General features: G+C 34.7%; 1 protein-coding gene across 1 annotated transcript; it reads left to right on the top strand.

The window, feature by feature from the left end:
• Positions 1–9,624: 9,624 nt before the first annotated feature.
• On the top strand, positions 9,625–11,995 carry LOC149192983 (CCG-binding protein 1-like). Its single transcript, XM_089407171.1, has 3 exons — positions 9,625–9,987; positions 11,474–11,547; positions 11,876–11,995. Exons 1-3 carry the CDS (start codon positions 9,834–9,836, stop codon positions 11,993–11,995), a joined length of 348 nt encoding a protein of 115 aa, XP_089263297.1. The 5' UTR covers positions 9,625–9,833.
• Positions 11,996–21,542: the final 9,547 nt, after the last annotated feature.

Below are 21,542 nucleotides of genomic sequence, written 5' to 3'. Positions count from 1 at the left end.
CTAGGTTGAATTATACCTACTTCTATTAATTTTGTAACAATAAATTCAATTTCACTCTTCTGGAATAATGGTATATGTAATGTCTAATGTTTGGAGGAATGCTTCCTAGAATCAAGTGAATAGCATGATCATTATTGCGAATATATGGGAGACCTTTGGGAATCTCAAATATGTTAGAATTATTATCAACGACTCTTTTGAGATCTAGAGAAATTGATGACTTAGATGTTTGAACATCTAGTGAACATAATTGTGTAATTACCCCACACTGTTCCTTATTAAAAATATTTTCCAGGCCATTAGAGATGATTATATTCCCAAGTTTCCTTGCGATACCCCTTTATTCAGTTTCCTTTCCTTCTGAGAAAAAAATGAAGAAACGTTCTTGAAAATTAAAATATATTGTCCCAAAATGATGCATCCATTGGACTCCTAATAAAACATCTACACCACCCATTTGAATGGAGAGCATTGAAATATTAAATCAATATTCCCCCATGGTTAGATTGATATTATGGCACCTCCATGAGAAATTTATACTTCCTCCACTTGTAACCATCACTTAACAATTTGGTGTTGGATATATAAAGCAATTCAAATTCGTGGCTATCTTACAATGACTAAAATTGTGAGTACTACTTGAATCAATCACTAATGTTACCTTTTTCTTCTTGATATATCCTTTTATCTTGGGATTTTAAAGAGTGGTAATTCCAGCCAATGTATTACACTATATGTTCATATTCATTTTTTCAACCCCTGGGGTTGGTTCCTAGTGAATATCTTTTTCTTTTGATGTTTCTTGTTCCTTTTATTCCTCCTATTCATAATCTATGTAAAACAATTTCTTCTCAGCATGCTTATTATTTTTAGTGTATTTGCTATCACAACTGTTACAAAGCCCTTTTTCTTTCTTTTCCTTCAATATTTATGGTGCCAACCTTGTTGGTTATGGGACGCTAGGAGCGGAAACACTTCCATATTTATAGTTGTGAGTGATAGACCTTATTTCCATAATTTTGCTTTCAACTTTTCTTGCCACCCCAAATGCATTCTCCAATGACTTAAGTTCAAAATGGAGAACCTCATGTTGAATTTTATCCTTTAAAGTTTCTATGAAGACATCAATAATATGCCCTTCTCAAATATTATTTACCTTGGTATTTAATCTTTGGAAGTCCCCAATGTCCTCCCCAACTAAACCCCTTTGTTTGAGATTTATCATTTGGCTAAAGAAGATATTTCTCTTTTTATCCCCATAATGTGTTATCAATTTCTTCTTAAAATTGTTTCAAGTGACAAGTGCTTTATGAGAAAAAAATATATGAATACCATACAAATTTATTGGGTTTTAAATATAAATATGAAATGCATAACTTATATGTGTGTCACACTTCACGTAGATCAAAGAATTGCTCCATCTGTAGTATCCACATTACCAGATCCTCGCCATCAAGCTTCCTCATATTGTTCTATTGAAAATGGTTAGTATTTAGCCGAAAGTTGGATTCTATAAAATCATGATTCACATTCCTTTTGTATTCATCATGAGTTTCATGTACTACCTAGTCACCATTAGGAAGCATTTCTTGTAGCAACTTTTTCAAATATTACTTCAAACTTTTCATTTACCCTTCATTTTTTCCTCTATACCATCCATATTAAAATTCATCATCACTTCCAATTAATTTTTAGTTTCTTCCCGTGGGAGTGAAATTTGCCACACTTGGTCCTGTAATTTTGATATATCATGTTGCATTTCTTCTTCTTCATGCATCATGGTAGAGATTTTTAATGGCTTAATGGGTGTAGCAATATTTTTTGGGTGAAAATTTGGAACCAATTAATGGTATCTATGATCAAATATTCCCTTTGAATAACTTAGAATTTATTTTTCCAACAAGAATAATGCAAATTTAAAAATACACACCTTTTAGAGCTTGATTTTGAGCTTGTTTATAAGGTTGAACTTCATTTTATTTTATCTTTGCGAGTTCAACTCTCCAAAGTTGTAAATTATGTCTTATGGTAGCCTCCTGAGTCTTCTTTTGAACACAATAAGTCATACTGATATTGGATTCCTCAAGATAAAGTTATATTGAATCTCCCACAATGACCTGATTATGGACTAGTTTAGTAGAATGAACTTGTACGAGATGCCACGTGTCACTGTTTTGAACTTTGGCCCCGAAAATGTTACATGATAAAGTAATTTTTTTGTACTTTCATTTAGTTTAAAAACAATTCAAATCCAATGCACTAAGAGAAATTTATTATGATATCTCTTGGAACACCTATTTTAGACTAAATTCTAGAGCATACAGAAACCCTAAGTTATTTGGATCATATATCCAAACATATAGCCAACGAAGCTCTAAATGTTTGATATGATGTTTATCATGATTTTGACTCCATGTGCTCAAAATTTCGTCTTCTGAATCCTTGCAGGAAAAAGTTATAACAAAAATTCCAAGATGACCTATCAACAAAACCCAAGAATCCAGAACTCTGATACCAAATGTTATGTAACTAGATCAAAAAATATAAGAAAAGATAGATAAACAACCTGAAAATAAGAATCTTCGAGGGTGGAACCTATTTTTACATTACATAAATGAACAATTCTTGGATGATTCAAATGACAAGACCTCCTTGGTATATATAGGAGTATAAGGGGTCACAATATAATTAGGGCGTACATAACAATAACAATGTAAGGGCACAATAATAGCAATAATGGGCTTATATGAGGCACAACAATAACAATATGTGGGATACATTAGTGTTATAAGGACCTAACAAATTTGTTCTTTGTTTTTGAGTTCTTTTTGTCATTTTTACATTGTTTGGACCTATTATAGGCCTAGTTTGCTTACATTTAATTAGATGTAAATCTGTTTTTAGCTTTTCTTATTTGATTACTACCACAAACATTTTGTACTTACATATCCCTTCAACATGATGATTAATTACACATGCGATAAAAAAGTTCGTGGTAATATTAACATCAACAATATCCTAAGTTTGTGCTTATTGTACTCTTCCTTCCCTATCTAAATATTATTGGAAATCTCGGAATCTCCTATGACTAGAAAACCATCTAAATCCTCTTATCCCATCAGAACTTACACATTGTAGCCTTAACAAACTTTGATTTTTAATATCTCCTTATGTAGATTGCAAATATGTGAATTTGATTGTTAAGAGGTCAATTGTTTAACCTCTCCTAACCATCACATTCCAAAATATTCTTGGAATCTGCAATCTCGACCATAAATTCAAAAATATTCATGAAATCTGCAATGGATCTAAATTCAACACCCCTATCATCATGTGTCAGTGCCTCAATTCAAATGAAACTCACTTCATCATGTTATGAAAAGTAAGATGTAATGGAAAGTAGGATGTAGGATGCTCATATTAGATTTAACAAAACAAAATACAAATGTTGTGAGGGTTGTAAGTCTCTTGGAGCTTATCTTGATGGGAAGTTTGAGAATATTTAGAATTTTATAGGCATGAACTAGGTCAAATAATTGACCTCACTCATGTCCAGATTCCAAAATATTTTCAAAATCCCCAATCAAAATAAGAATGAAAAGACAAGTCAAAGTCGATATACTATTACTAAAGGCTATTGATAAGGCTCGATAATGAGACTTATAAGTTATGTTTGGAGGAAAGGCCGTGAGTGATGTTGTGTTCATGGATATCAATGTTTGTAATATTCCAAGTCGATATACCGTTACTTGTAAGGCTTGATACTGAGACTGATAATTCTTTTCTGAAATCAAGGTCATGAGTGTGGTTTTTTGCAAGGATATTCTAGCGGATTTATCCGTCATATCCCACCACAACTTCAAAATAATATATATATATATATATATCTATATATATATATATATATATATATATATATATATACACACACACTTGTGAGAGAAGCACAATGCTTTCTATAACAACAATTCTATTACATAAAGTCTCATATCCCACTAATTCTTATAATTTTGTTGTATGTTGGAATAAAATAAAATATTTTTGTATGTTGGTGAAACAAAAAGTGATTATCTTTATGAACTTACCATATGTTCCCAAATATTTTAGCCACAACATTAAATTTCTGTGAATATGCTCATCTTCCACTTTGTTGCTTCACTTCTTTTAAAGTAGCTTGACTGGCTCTTCTGCCTTCTATCCTCCCATAAGTGTTATTTCCAAATACACACACATTTGGGAATGGACATGAGAGTATCTCTATCAGATGTGGGAGAATCACGAATATCATTAGGTGTTTGTTCCATTTGGTCGACCTACTAGGGCAGTTCAAGGTATGCTGAAAATGGTATATAAGAAAAATGGAATGTTATTGCATGCTTTCTAAGTTATTATGATCATTACAAGAACTAGAGAGGCAGGAATTGCTGAAAGGCGAGCGTTATATCTAAGTGATGGATAATCCTCTATGTCTAAGCATTTATCTCTCTTCTCAATTTGCAAGTCCAGATGTAAATGTGATAGGCACAAGTTTATTCCTATACTATTACAAATGACGTAAAGCACTTACCTATGAATACCAATATCATCTGCATGAATGTGATTATGTATCCAAGCAAGGAACCACACCTATAAGAGTGTTCTACGAAACTAGGTGGTAAACAAATGGAACTATTGTTAGAATTGGAATAGCTTCGGAGTATGTAGTTGGTAGTACAGAAAGCTAGTCTTAGAGGATCTTTGGTTCTAGGTTACCGTTAAAAAGAACCACCTCGATGGTATCCCTTCAGTTTGATAACCAATCTTCATACAATTGTACGTGTTTATTAAAGCACACTTCCTCTACAACCTATAAGTTGATCCCTCTAACAGGTGATTCTTTGGTAGTTTTTAGTCCATCTAAATGTAGCATTATCCATGACACCTACCTTTCTTGAATTGAGAGTGAATAAATGGAGGCTTTATTCATTATTGAGTTCACTGGAAAATGCACTGTAATTACGCCGTAAGGCGTTTCCCTCTGAAATCAACTCCCCTTCATGTCTACTTGTCACCCTTAGATACCGTTAGATAATATGTTAGACGATTGGGAAAGGCTGAACCGTTCGATCAAATGGCAGTGGAAGAGAATGCAAGCGCAGAAACCCAAGCAGCTCTTCAAAGCCCGCCTCCTGAGAGCGCTAGCTTTACGAAATGCGGAAGCGAGCAGAGCTCAGAGCAGCCACGACCAATCTTGAAAAGCCCTGGGAAAAGTCCGCCAAAACCCCTACTTTGTTCGCCGTTACGGCTGACAAGCATCTCCAAGCCTTGGCCGACAGGTTTCAGAAGCCCGGGGGAATCGATCTCTGGACCGAGAATGATGGACCGGAAAGCCTCGCTTTCGATGGGAAGCTCTCCGTTCGGAGCACGACGCTGTACAGTAGGGTTAACAGCATCGATGCCGACGATGCGAGGTCATGTATCCACTTTTATATATTTTTCTCGGTTGAAAATTGCTGAAATATAGCACAGACGCAAAAAAGATCTGGAATGCTAGCCTTATGAGCTAGATACACATTCTAATGTGTTTAACGAGAATATAAAATGTAAAATTTGCAGGAGGAATCTGAGGAGCTGTGTAATGTTTCATCTTCAGAGGATGGAATCTCTGACTGTCAGCCCTTGGAACGAATGGAAAACTTAGTGAGACAATCAGGGGGCGTCAAATCTCTCATTGGCAAAGTAAGCACGATTGCAAAAATGCCAAATCTGCAAAATGAGGCTCAGAGCAAAGAACAAATCCCAATGACTTCATCCAGTTCTACAGTTAATGATGCCAATTCACCAAAAGAACATCCTTTCATTCAACCAGATGAATTGCCAAAATCCCAGGAAGATCTGGATGAAGAGGAGAGGGAAAAGATCCCTGATTCACCCTATACAAAAATGATGAGACGATTTTCGATATTTACCTCATCCAGAGAGTGAAACTATTTGTATGTTTTGAATTGTGTTCGAGTTTGTGACACTCGTCACCTCCAACAGGTCATTTGTAAGATACAATAAGTAGGGCTCTACTTTCATTTCATTATGATCTCGGTCCACTCTGTTTCCTATATATTCCCAGTGTTCTTTGGGAGGAAGAAAGCAGTTGACTGCAGTTTTCTAAGAGCCTTCACTGTTTATGGCTAATGTAAATATTATATGTACGATACATTTTTCTAAATGTGATGTGTGCTCCACCAGGAATGGAGTAGAGCATATTGTGAGTAAATTATTCTGGTTTCATTGTTTGTTCTTCACTGGATAATAAAAACCAAACACTCATGCCTCATACTTGAATTATGAGTATTCAGTATGTGAATTAGCTATCCATGCTACCATATGATTGAAGTCACTCTTCTTAATCAACACTTTGTTTAACTGTTGGTTTCTGGGGGAATTCTTAATTTGGCAAATTAGATTTTGGTGTCGACAAACTATCCTTAAGTTAGTTTCCATTTCCATTTAGGGATTGTGGATTATGTCAATGGGATATTTGCTTCTTCAAACTGAGGCCCCCCATCCGTTGATTGTTGTACAAAATGTTGCTAAATTCAAGCTATCCTTGATTCAAGAAGAGGCCATAGGAATACCTTATTAGGTGTTTATGAGGCCTGTCTTTATATCTTAGTGATTGAATAAGGTATTCAATACAGTGAGTGATTAAGAGTATAGCCTTGATGGCAAGCTTGAACCATTCAGCAGGGACAAGATTACTAGGGGAGTAAGGGAACCTTGCCTGTTGAAGAAAGCAGAAAAGGCCATTATGGGTAAGTTTGTATCTTCTCAGTTTTGTATGTTCAATGAATGCATGCTTTAGATCAAACTATATTCTGAGGCCTTTACATTCAATGAACTGCACTCAAAAAATTCCTCCTTGAAGAAGGTAGAAAATGTGATTATGGATTAGTTGGTATCTTCTGTCTCTTGAATGAATGAATGGGCTAGATAAAACTGTGTTCTGAGACCTATGCATTTCTGATATGATTGAACCACATGGTTCAGTTTACATCTATGGGAAATCAATGAATTTCTTTCAGAAACGATGTTCAGAACTTAAGAGACCAATATTTGGGATCTAAAATTCAAAATTTCATTGTAGGAAGATGTGGGTGGATTAACCTCTCAAGACCAACCTTTCTAAAAGAGGTATTTAAAATCTTAGGCTATTTATAATTTGTGGGGGAATTTACCTAGATTTTGCAAATATATGAATTACAGTGGCTAAGATAGTGTCTATTTTCTGCTGTCTTTATATATCGCTATTGCGTACCTACTTCCTTGCCTTGAACTCTGATTAAGACCTTTTAGGATTCCTTTTACTTTTAACTTCTCCTGTAAGATCTTCCAGGGCCAACCATATGAAGGGTTGGTCTTTCAGGATCTTTCCCTAAAGAGGGATAACAAAGTCTTTGTAAATGGGGTATATCATATGAAACGCATATCTATCTTTTAATGACTTTTGAATGAAATTCCATTATATGGATATGCCACTGTAATAATATCTTCTAATATCACATAGATAACAATCATAACTTTGAGAGTTACTTCAATTGGTTTAACCATCCAACATAAATAGTAAATACAACTACACACTAGAAAGAACGAACCATCCCACATAAATACAACTACAAACTAGAAAGAACCTGCAGAATATGACACTGACATTGTTAGTGATGCCAGTATCAAAGAGAAATGAGGTGCTTTAATGCCCTGATGGGGAAGATGTCATTTCTTCATATCTTTGTGTTCATAATGGTCCTATCCATACAAAAACAAATAGGATATATATAAACCCGGGATCTATTAATTGTTGTTTAATTGCATTTTGATCCCTGTATTCAGGTTTAAGTTAGATTTATGGTACTTGGAACATCTTAAATTGGTAAGTGAATGAGTACTTATTTCAAAATTAAGATTTGACAACTGATATCTCTGTTGGACCTCACAACAAAAGATCACAAGTTTTTATATAAGTTACGTTGAGCTGCTAGTGTAATGGTTTCTTTTCCAAATAGAGTTGAGATGGATTTATGCTGAATGGAACTTTGTTAGTAAATGGATACTTCTAGAATTCAAATTTGAGATTGATGAAGACCTATTGGACTACTTTGCCTAGGACTGAATTATTACTTCGAGATTGTGCAAATTTCTTGTACTTGAATCTTCTACAATTGCTGAGGCGAGCATATTCTTGATTTCTTTTTATGGTTGATATATCCAAGTCCAGTTAAGGTAACTTAAATTTTCTCTACAGAGTGATGTTCAACTCTAGAAGGCGAGGAATCATTCAGCTGCTGGGAGACATTTTTTGAATTTGAGAAGATGAAGGTTTGATTTTCATAAACATTGATATTTGTTCGGTTTAGCATGTAAGAGTAAGAGGCCAGATGTAAGAAGTTATTATTATATTAGAATAGTTGAAAAGCATTAAGGAACTACACACTTTCCTAAATAGTTGGTGAACTTTCCCAATTTTTATAGTGATGCAAGAATTTTGATTAGCAAATGAAAAGCTTGTATCCGCTTTTATATATTTTGCTCGGTTGAAAATTGCTAAAATATAGCACAGACGCAAAAAATATCTGGAATGCTAGCCTTATGAGCTAGATACACATTCTAATGTGTTTAACGAGAATATAAAATGTAAAATTTGCAGGAGGAATCTGAGGAGCTGTGTAATGTTTCATCTTCAGAGGATGGAATCTCTGACTGTCAGCCCTTGGAACGAATGGAAAACTTAGTGAGACAATCAGGGGGCGTCAAATCTCTCATTGGAAATGTAAGCACGATTGCAAAAATGCCAAAGCTGCAAAATGAGGCTCAGAGCAAAGAACAAATCCCAATGACTTCATCCAGTTCTCCAGTTAGTGATGCCAATTCACCAAAAGAACATCCTTTCATTCAACCAGATGAATTGCCAAAATCCCAGGAAGATCTGGATGAAGAGGAGAGGGAAAAGATGCCTGATTCACCCTATACAAAAATGCTGAGACGATTTTCGATATTTACCTCATCCAGAGAGTGAAACTATTTGTATGTTTTGAATTGTGTTCGAGTTTGTGACACTCGTCACCTCCAGCAGGTCATTTGTAAGATACAATAAGTAGGGCTCTACTTTCATTTCATTATGATCTCGGTCCACTCTGTTTCCTATATATTCCCAGTGTTCTTTGGGAGGAAGAAAGCAGTTGACTGCAGTTTTCTAAGAGCCTTCACTATTTATGGCTAATGTAAATATTATATGTACGATACATTTTTCTAAATGTGATGTGTGCTCCACCAGGAATGGAGTAGAGCATATTGTGAGTAAATTATTCTGGTTTCATTGTTTGTTCTTCACTGGATAATAAAAACCGAACACTCATGCCTCATATTTGAATTATGAGTATTCAGTATGTGAATTAGCTATCCATGCTACCATATGATTGAAGTCACTCTTCTTAATCAACACTTTGTTTAATTGTTGGTTTCTGGGGGAATTCTTAATTTGGAAAATTAGATTTTGGTGTCCACAGACTGTCCTTAAGTTAGTTTCCATTTCCATTTAGGGATTGTGGATTATGTCAATGGGATATTTGCTTCTTCAAACTGAGGCCCCCCATCCGTTGATTGTTGTAGAAAATGTGGCTAAATTCAAGCTATCCTTGATTCAATAAGAGGCCATAGGAATACCTTATTAGGTGTTTATGAGGCCTGTCTTTATATCTTAGTGATTGAATAGGGTATTCAATCCAGTGAGTGATTAAGAGTATAGCCTTGATGGTTGATCATGATTGGAGACGTGACCATGTGAAGCTGAGTATTGCAACAATATGAATCAGATACTTGCAATGTCAGACCAGAAATCTGAGAGCCCATCTCATCAGACTGCTCAGACACCCAAGCTTGAGCCATTCAGCAGGGACAAGATTACTAGGGGAGTAAGGGAACCTCGCCTGTTGAAGAAAGCAGAAAAGGCCATTATGGGTAAGTTGGTATCTTCTCAGTTTTGTATGTTCAATGAATGCATGCTTTAGATCAAACTATATTCTGAGGCCTTTACATTCAATGGACTGCACTCAAAAAATTCCTCCTTGAAGAAAGCAGAAAATGTGATTACGGATTAGTTGGTATCTTCTATCTCTTGAATGAATGAATGGGCTAAATAAAATTGTGTTCTAAGACCTATGCATTTCTGATATGATTGAACCACATGGTTCAGTTTACATCTATGGGAAATCAATGAATTTCTTTCAGAAACGATGTTCAGAACATAAGAGACCAATATTTGGGATCTAAAATTCAAAATTTGATTGTAGGAAGATGTGGGTGGATTAACATCTCAAGACCAACCTTTCTAAAAGAGGTATTTAAAATCTTAGGCTATTTATAATTTGTGGGGGAATTTACCTAGATTTTGCAACTATATGAATTATAGTGGCTAAGATAGTGTCTATGTTCTGCTGTCTCTATATATCGCTATTGCGTACCTATGTCCTTGCCTTGAACTATGATTAAGACCTTTTAGGATTCCTTTTACTTTTAGGTTCTCCTGTAAGATCTTCCAGGGCCAACCATATGAAGGGTTGGTCTTTCAGGATCTTTCCCTAAAGAGGGATAATGAAGTCTTTGTAAATGGGGTATATCATATGAAACGCGTATCTATCTTTTAATGACTTTTGAATGAAATTCCATTATATGGATACGCCACTGTGATAATATCTTCTAATATCACATAGATAACAATCATAACTTTGAGAGTTACTTCAATTGGTTTAACCATCCGACATAAATAGTAAATACAACTACACACTAGAAAGAACAAACCATCCCACATAAATACAACTACAAACTAGAAAGAACCTACAAAATATGACACTGACATTTAGTGATGCCAATATCAAAGAGAAATGAGGTGCTTTAATGCCCTGATGGGGAAGATGTCATTTCTTCATGTCTTTGTGTTCATAATGGTCCTATCCATACAAAAACAAATAGGATATATATAAACCCGGGATCTATTAATTGTTGTTTAATTGCCTTTTGATCCCTGTATTCAGGTTTAAGTTAGATTTATGGTACTTGGAACATCTTAAATTGGTAAGTGAATGAGTACTTATTTCAAAATTAAGATTTGACACTGATATCTATGTTGGACCTCACAACAAAAGAGCACAAGTTTTTATATAAGTTACGTTGAGCTGCTAGTGTAATGGTTTCTTTTCCAAATAAAGAGTTAAGATGGATTTATGCTGAATGGAACTTCATTAGTAAATGGATACTTCTAAAATTCAAATTTGAGATTGATGAAGACCTATTGGACTACTTTGCCTAGGACTGAATTATTACTTCGAGATTGTGCAAATTTCTTGTACTTGAATCTTCTACAATTGCTGAGGTGAGCGTATTCTTGATTTATTTTTATGGTTGATATATCCAAGTCTAGTTAAGGTAACTTAAATTTTCTCCGCAGAGCAATGTTCAACTCTAGAAGGCGAGGAATCATTCAGTTGCCGGGAGACATTTTTTGAATTTGAGAAGATGAAGGTTTGATTTTCATAAGCATTGATATTTGTCCTATTTAGCATGTAAGAGTAAGAGGCCAGATGTAAGAAGTGATTATTATATCAGAATAGTTGAAAAGCATTAAGGAACTACACGCTTTCCTAAATAGTTGGTGAACTTTCCCAATTTTTATAGTGATGCAAGAATTCTGATCAGCAAATGAAGAGCTTGTATCCGCTTTTATATATTTTGCTCGGTTGAAAATTGCTGAAATATAGCACAGACGCAAAAAAGATCTGGAATGCTAGCCTTATGAGCTAGATACACATTCTAATGTGTTTAACGAGAATATAAAATGTAAAATTTGCAGGAGGAATTTGAGGAGCTGTGTAATGTTTCATCTTCAGAGGATGGAATCTCTGACTGTCAGCCCTTGGAACGAATGGAAAACTTAGTGAGACAATCAGGGGGCGTCAAATGGAAAACTTAGTGAGACAATCAGGGGCGTCAAATCTCTCATTGGCAATGTAAGCATGATTGCAAAAATGCCAAAGCTGCAAAATGAGGCTCAGAGCAAAGAAAAAATCCCAATGACTTCATCCAGTTCTCCAGTTAGTGATGCCAATTCACCAAAAGAACATCCTTTCATTCAACCAAATGAATTGCCAAAATCCCAGGAAGATCTGGATGAAGAGGAGAGGGAAAAGATGCCTGATTTACCCTATACAAAAATGCTGAGACGATTTTTGATATTTACCTCATCCAGAGAGTGAAACTATTTGTATGTTTTGAATTGTGTTCGAGTTTGTGACACTCGTCACCTCCAGCAGGTCATTTGTAAGATACAATAAGTAGGCCTCTACTTTCATTTCATTATGATCTCGGTCCACTCTGTTTCCTATATATTCCCAGTGTTCTTTGGGAGGAAGAAAGCAGTTGACTGCAGTTTTCTAAGAGCCTTCACTGTTTATGGCTAATGTAAATATTATATGTACGATACATTTTTCTAAATGTGATGTGTGCTCCACCAGGAATGGAGTAGAGCATATTGTGAGTAAATTATTCTGGTTTCATTATTTGTTCTTCACTGGATAATAAAAACTGAACACTCATGCCTCATATTTGAATTATGAGTATTCAGTATGTGAATTAACTATCCATGCTACCATATGATTGAAGTCACTCTTCTTAATCAACACTTTGTTTAATTGGTTGTTTCTGGGGGAATTCTTAATTTGGCAAATTATATTTTGGTGTCCACAGACTGTCCTTAAGTTAGTTTCCATTTCAATTTAGGGATTGTGGATTATGTCAATGGGATATTTGCTTCTTCAAACTGAGGCCCCCCATACGTTGATTGTTGTAGAAAATGTGGCTAAATTCAAGCTATCCTTGATTCAAGAAGAGGCCACAGGAATACCTTATTAGGTGTTTATGAGGCCTGTCTTTATATCTTAGTGATTGAATAGGGTATTCAATCTAGTGAGTGATTAAGAGTATAGCCTTGATGCTTGATCATGATTGGAGACATGACCATGTGAAGCTGGGTATTGCAACCTTTTGATATGGACTGTTGCAACATTCCTCAATTATTTTTAGAGTTTACGGTTGACTCAACCATGCCGGGTATATATGTCCAATTTGAATGAAATTATTTTTGTTCTTTTGTTCAGTATCAATAGACAAGTGTGTTAGTGTCTATGAGTCACCAGTGATCAAATGTACTCTTTCAATATGGTTGATAGGGTCCTAGGTCAAATTGTTATAGTTTCAAATAAATTTTCAAATAAAATTTGATCATTGTTCAGTTCTAGGTCATTACTACTCCCTCCATTCGCAAGGTCAATAAACATTGTCATGGTCTTGTCATCACTCCTTGTAAAGGGTCACCAAAGGGTATCTTGGTTATCATTTCATGGTCACTTATACTGCAAAGGTCTAAAGGTCCAAATCATGATCTTAGATGTCCATTTGTTGTCATTGTTAGGTCATATCATCGAAGAGTCATATAGGGGTCATGTCATCACCTCATGTCACCATTATGGGACTAGTAATTAGGGAAAAGTGTTCAAAGAGTTTTCTAAGGTTCATTTTCCTCCTTGTGAAGATGTAACTATGCTGAATAAAGTAATAAAACTGCAGTACACTACCATATTTCATCATTTCTCAAAAAGACATATGATGTCATGCCATCATCAAAAAATCGACTTCCAGCCTATAAGAAGACCATCCAAGTTTCCTAATTGCTCATTTCACCTTCATTGAGCATCTCTCTACCATCGAGCATCATCCCAGCCACCAGAGCATCGAAATTCCTCATTAAAACCCTTGCTTTCCCAGTTTCGCTGCGCTTCTCGCAGTTTCGTTGTGCTTCTGGCAGTTTCACTGCGCTTTTGGAAAACGAGGCAAAAGGAAGCTATAACAGGGTGATTTCATCAGTCTACAGGATCCATAGCCTTCACACCAAGTAAGTACAACGTCACATCAGCTTTTATACAGAGATTTTCTTCAGCAAGTGGTGAATTCCCTCTCCTAGGGATTTCACTGCGCTTTTGGTGTCCTTTGGTTTCTGCTTCAATTCAAGGTTAAAACTCCTAGTTTCTTGCCCTAATACCCCTGAACACACCTCATACACCTCCCTCAACCCTTTCCCACACTCCTCTCCCTCATTCCCATCATTTTCCCCAAAACCCTAGCCCCACGTTGTGTTTTTGGCAAATTCCTAGGCTAGGACATTTTTTTGTCCTTTTTCCCTACTTCCCCTCACTCTTTTCAGGAAATTCCACCTACTTACACTCCCTAACACCTATCCCTACCCCCCAGAATTTTCCCATAAATTTACCTAACCCCTAACCCCTTCATTCCCTTCCCTCAACACAACTGTCCCATTTTCCCTATTTTCCCAATACTACCCTACCCTTTCCTCCTACCAAACCTAGGGTTTTATCATGCAGACTGAAACCATGGACAGTGAGAAGAAAAAGTACAACAAAGGAGGGAAAATTTCGAATGGTCTATATGTATGGCTTTTGTGAATTTTTTTACTTGTCCAGGTTTCGGCCACAATGAAATTTTCTAGGTTGTTTTGAATATAATATGCCAGTTCTGTGTATGATAAAAATTATTCAAAACCACCTATTTTCTGGTCAAGCTCAAGGCAAAACATGGGATAGAAATTTGAGATGCCTGGTATGGGTTCACCTGTCAAAGTTCCTACGGCATAGTTCCTCCATGCTCTACTGGTTTCCGAGGCTTTTGAAATGATTCAGAACCTTACAATTTCCTAAAACGGCTTGTATCTACGCCATCTGTGAATTATCTTTACTTAATTGGATTGTGGGGACAATGAGATTTTCTATGGACAATTTCTAGGCTTTTTCAAGGCCTTTGAAGTGACAAAAAAAACCTTGAAAAATTGTTTGGATCTACGAATCTATGCCTTCTCTGTATTTTTTCCTTCATCTGATTCCAATGACAATGATTTTTCCCGAATAATATAATATGCCCTCCACCCCATTTGTCTTAGTTACCCATATAATATGCCCCTGACTCCTGGGTGTAGTTTTCGTACAAACATACTGTACTGATGCTTTTTTTTCCAACTTCAATCCACCTATCATGTGAAAAAGCATTGATATATTGTTAATTTGTTTGACCAGGCGAAATAGGATATATTCCCTCTTTTCTTAGAAAAATTCCTCACATTAAAAAGTCGGTCAAGTCTTAATTTCTTAATCAATTAAACGTGTTACATTTCACTTTCTTCTGATAGTGTTGTGAATTTGTCAATATGATCTGCAGGGCTTCTTGTGATTCCAGACATTTTCGAAAGATTCGAAGTTGTTTCAGTGAATGGAAATGAGTGGTTGTATTTTCTTTTGGAGGATGTGAATGGTTTAGCAGAATATCTTCTCCAGCAACTTAAAGAAGCCACACCGTTGACATTGGAAGCTTTTATAATGTGTTCCACTCAAATTGACTCTTCCAAATTTTTCAGGTGGGAGTACAGAACACTCTATTTTTATTCTTATTTGCAAAGAAAAGTGTACTTTAATGATATGTATGATATAGAGGTGCAGCCAAATACCAGATGGCAGCAGCTTGTATGAATGGTTTAGAATAATAAGAAGAAGTGGTAGAATTATAAACGTCGCTGAAATATAGCACAGATGCAAAAAATATCTGGAATGCTAGCCTTATGAGCTAGATACACATTCTAATGTGTTTAACGAGAATATAAAATGTAAAATTTGCAGGAGGAATCTAAGGAGCTATGTAATGTTTCATCTTCAGAGGATGGAATCTCTGACTGTTAGCCCTTGGAATGAATGGAAAACTTAGTGAGACAATCAGGGGGCGTCAAATCTCTCATTGGCAATGTAAGCACGATTGCAAAAATGCCAACGCTGCAAAATAAGGCTCAGAGCAAAGAACAAATCCCAATGACTTCATCCAGTTCTCCAGTTAGTGATACCAATTCACCAAAAGAACATCCTTTCATTCAACCAAATGAATTGCAAAAATCCTAGGAAGATCTGAATGAAGAGGAGAGGGAAAAGATGCCTGATTCACCCTATACAAAAAATGCTAAGAGGAGGATGTGAATGGTTTAGCAGAATATCTTTTCCAGCAACTTAAAGAAGCCACGTGGTTGACATTGGAAGCTTCTATAATGTGTTCCACTCAAATTGACTCTACCAAATTTTTCAGATGGGAGTACAGAACACTCTATTTTTATTCTTATTTGCAAAGAAAAGTGTACTTTAATGATACGTATGATATAGAGGTGCACCCAAATACCAGATGGCAGTAGCTTGTATGAATGGTTTAGAATAATAAGAAGAAGTGTACTTTAATGATATGTATGATATAGAGGTGCACCCAAATACCAGATGGTAGCAGCTTGTATGAATGGTTTAGAATAATAAGAAGAAGTGGTAGAATTATAAACGTTGCTGAGACTTGTGATTATAAGGTAAAACAGTGAAAATTTTGGTTTTATGACTGTTCGTTATAATTCTAGACAATTACAAATTTATAATTTGTTTTTGTTTTTTAATCATGTTTTAAGGTTAATTATAATAAAAATAAGATCATAAAATTTTGGTTTTATGACTGTTCGTTATAATTCTAGACAATTACAAATTTATAATCTGCTTTTGTTTTTTAATCATGTTTTAAGGTTAATTATAATAAAAATAAGATCATAAAATTTTATGTTTCATCCTTTCCTCTCATGACTTGGTTAATCCACAAACTCATAATGACAGTTTTGTCATGTGTTTGAAGGTTCTTCGTTATGGAATGTCTAACATGTAAAGATGAACGTTCTAATGAAATTTCATTAATTTTAGGTTTTTATCGATTGGTTTTTATTAATTTTAGGTTTTTGGTTTCTGAAATGACCCAGTATCTTGAAAATTTTTTGAATGGTCTATATGTATGGCTTTTGTGAATTTTTTTACTTGTCCAGGTTCCAGCCACAATGAAATTTTCTAGGTTGTTTTGAATATAATATGCCAGTTCTGTGTATGATAAAAATGATTCAAAACCACCTATTTTCTAGTCAAGCTCAAGGCAAAACATGGGATAGAAATTTGAGGTGCCTGGTATGGGTTCACCTGTCAAAGTTCCTACGGCATATTTCCTCCATGCTCTACTGGTTTCCGAGGCTTTTGAAATGATTCAAAACCTTACAATTTCCTAAAACGGCTTGTATCTACGCCATCCGTGATTTCTCTTTACTTAATTGGATTGTGGGGACAATGAGCTTTTCTAGGGACAGGCTCTAGGCTTTTTCAAGGCCTTTGAAGTGACAAAAAAAAACCTTGAAAAATTGTTTGGATCTACGAATCTATGCCTTCTCTGTATTTTTTCCTTCATCTGATTCCAATGACAATGATTTTTCCCAAATAATATAATATTCCCTCCACCCCACTTGTCTTAGTTACCCATATAATATGCCCCTGACTCCTGGGTGTAGTTTTCATACAAACATACTGTACTGATGCTTTTTTTTCAACTTCAATTCATTAATCATGTGAAAAAGCATTGATATATTGTTAATCTGTTTGACCAGGCGAAATAGGATATATTCCCTCTTTTCTTAGAAAAATTCCTCACATTAAAAAGTCGGTCAAGTCTTAATTTCTTAATAAATTAAACGTGTTACATTTCACTTTCTTCTGATAGCGTTGTGAATTTGTCAATATGATCTGCAGGGCTTCTTGTGATTCCAAACATTTTCGAAAGATTCGAAGCTGTTTCAGTGAATGGAAATGAGTGGTTGTATTTTCTCTTGGAGGATGTGAATGGTTTAGCAGAATATCTTCTCCAGCAACTTAAAGAAGCCACACGGTTGACATTGGAAGCTTCTATAATGTGTTCCACTCAAATTGACTCTTCCAAATTTTTCAGGTGGGAGTACAGAACACTCATTAATTGTAGGTTTTTATCGATTGGTTTTTATTAATTTTACGTTTTTTGGTTTCTGAAACGACCCAGTATCTTAAAAAATGTTCGGATGGTCTATATGTATGCCTTTTGTGAATTTTTTTACTTGTCCAGGTTCCGACCACAATGAAATTTTCTAGGTTGTTTTGAATATAATATGCCAGTTCTGTGTAAAAATCATTCAAAACCACCTATTTCTGGTCAAGCTCAAGGCAAAACATGGGATAGAAATTTGAGATGCCTGGTATGGGTTCACCTGTCAAATTTCCTATGGCATAGTTCCTCCATGCTCTATTGGTTTGCGAGGCTTTTGAAATGATTCAGAACCTTACAATTTCCTGAAACGGCTTGTATCTATGCCATCCGTGAATTATCTTTACTTAATTGGATTGTGGGGACAATGAACTTTTCTAGGGACAGGCTCTAGGCTTTTTCAAGGCCTTTGAAGTGACGAAAAAAACCTTGAAAAATTGTTTGCTCTACGAATCTATGCCTTCTCTGTATTTTTTCCTTCATCTGATTCCAATGACAATGCCTTTTCCCGAATAATATAATATGCCCTCCACCCCATTTGTCTTCGTTATAATTCTAGACAATTACTAATTTATAATCTTCTTTTGTTTTTTAATCATGTTTTAAGGTTAATTATAATAAAAATAAGATCATATTGTGCTGAGAGACAAACTCCATCCCTAGCTAAGCGAAGGGAAGTGATACTCTCACTCTCTTTTATAAGTGACAAATAGGGTTCATAAAAATATATATATATATATTTCTTAGATATATGGATCTGCACTCTATCTAACTGATAAAAAATGAATTCAGAAAGACGCGAAAAATAAAATAGAACTACCTGATCTAACTTTAGCACTGTATCTTTAACCTGAAATATAACGATAAACTTATCCTATTCTAAGGAAGTTGTGCATGCCGTTGGTTTGAGTAGATTGTTTGATTGTATTACATTTAACATTTAGATTTATTTTATCATTCAGATTTGGCTATAGTTAGATCACCTAACATATCACATATTTTTCATTTATGTTCTTCTTCCATATGCGCTGCCGACTTACGGCGTTTCCTTTGCAACATCTGGTGCAAATGCTAGTTAGTTGTTTTCCATGACAATCTCGAGATGGAGTTCACACTCCCATGTCAGTAATATGATAAATAAAAATACAAGCAATAAATGAGAGGCAACCTAAACTCGGAAATAATGATATTTGTCCTTCTCGAATTTAAAACATACGCTACAAATTAACACCAATTTTCTAAATTAAAAGCTGCAATTCGATAGATTCGTGGTTCAATTTCCATTCCATAACCTAATTTTTGAAATCACCAAATACAAATCTAAAAGATCCATCCCAAATATATTTTTGAAGAAAGAAAAATAAACATAAATATTTGAAGTATAAAGATATTCAAAAATTTCCACCCTCAGAAAAGATATTCTAATTACGTTGAAATAATTCTTTAAAGAGCTAGTTCCTCTCATTATTCTTTTTTTAATATGCGCACAACTGGTTAGGAATTTGCAACCTACATTTAATGGCGAAATCAATTCATGGAATTAGATAACAAGATCGAGCAAGCTCCATTTACCTGCACGCCCCCTTCACCTTCACATTTTCCTTATTAACTAAATGCGAATTTACATTATTTTATTCATTAAATATTATTTTTGGATTTTCTCAAATATATTTTTTAAACCTTCTTATTTTTGTTTTTATTTGTGTTCCTAAAATAATGATAAATACATATTAAGTATAAAAATATTGTAAATAAATATTGTTAAATATTGGAAGCATAATTCTTTGGTTATGTAAATTTGGTTTATTCACTTGAGTGGAAGGTGAAAAGCCTTGAGTAAATTTCAAGAGTTATAGAAGTCAAAAAAACCTTGTGGAAAAAGAAAATCAATGGGCAGAATATTGTGTATTAATATATACATCTTCGGAATAATATTCATCACATGATTTATCATATTGGTTTGTTATTTTATATGTGTGTTTAATTATCAAATTGAATTTGATGTGTGTTTATATGGTATTAGAGCTAATTTTCCCAATATCCCCTTGCCATATGAGCTTGTCAAAGCTAGGTTTGGATGCACACCAGTGTAATTCTAATACAACTTGCTCAATCTTGTTATGTTTTAGATCCACGTTGCTTAAAATTCACTTACCCCTATCCGCTACCATCTCTTGAGATGTCAAAAATCTCTTTGTTTTAACTCCCCACAAAGATATTTGTGAAAAACCTAACAGGAATACCATTCTCTATCATTCTCCTGAGTTTGTGTGTTTTCATTTCAACGTAATTTCTACCCAAGACATTTTTCACATGAACATTTATGTCGATTCTCAAATTTCTCTCAAAATATGTTGCATTGGGGGGATTTTTGTGGCTACGAGGCCATGACTCAACACAGGTTGAATGCGGGGAAAAATTGAAGTTTTTATTTTTTGCAAAATTTTGGAAAGGAAGAGGAAAAAAGCACAAAAAATACACACAAAAACATGTGTTGTTGCTCAATTACTCTATTATTCATAAAATATTTTTTCTCCTATACATCCATTGAGGTGCGGATGGTATCTTTATCTTGATTCACCATTAGAATGACCCGACCACGGGTATATAAACATCACGAATACTAATATGTAATCATTCAAACTCTAACTAGACAACTTTTCTACGACCAACTACTTCATGCAAACTCATAGTAGACTTGACTTCTAAGATTAGACTCGACTTTATTTTCTTAACTTAAGTCAACTCTTCGTGAATTATATGCATATGCGAGTAATTAATATTTCTAACACTCTCCCTTAATTACGACCATATGACTCAACCTTAACTTAATCATGACTTAACATAACTTAAACTTACATGTTGGTCTAAGTCCCAACTAGACTTACAGTAAATCAAAAACTTTTTACAACGTTGGACTTTCTTTTTCATTTCTTTCAAATTTTATATCATCAAAACTACTTCATTCTCAGTTGTGCTTTCTTGTTGTAAGCTCCATAGTTCTTCACTTATTTTTGCTACAATTTTTATTTTCTTTACTTCTCTTGTATTTGTTATGAAAAAATAATTTAGGATTTATGAGCTTTTCGTCTACGGCTTCCTCTTCAAACATTTGTTCACTCATGGGCTACTACCACAGCTCTTCATCTTCAAATTGTGACCTTCACTCTACTTGTTCCTCTTCATATTCTTGATCTTCTTCTTTCCATATTTCTTGATAGAAGAATTTGATCTCTTCTCTACTCCATTGCCGAAATGATGTTTCAATGCTTTCTTCTTCATCTTCAAATTTTCCATGTCCCTTTCCTACATCTTTTTCCTCATATTCTCTTTTTATTTATAATTATAGATGGGTTGTTTTCCTGTTTACCTGCACATTAAAAATGAATGTTAAAAATATATTCATTATGATTTCCAGTGAGAGCCATTTTCACTTCTTCTTTCTTCTCTACCTTTTCCCTCTCTTCCTCTGTCATTGCATAATAATTTTCATTTTCAACTTTTTTTACCAACCTCTATTGTTTCACATAGGTTTTCTTCCACTTGAATTC

This window comes from Pinus tabuliformis, chromosome 2_2 (genome assembly GCF_031772625.1).
Source record: "Pinus tabuliformis cultivar Carrire ecotype Pingquan chromosome 2_2, CPIR1, whole genome shotgun sequence".
Classification (NCBI taxonomy): Eukaryota; Viridiplantae; Streptophyta; class Pinopsida; order Pinales; family Pinaceae; genus Pinus; species Pinus tabuliformis.
The sequence above is the reverse complement of the archived record's forward strand: the minus strand, read 5'-3'. Positions and strand labels throughout refer to the sequence as shown.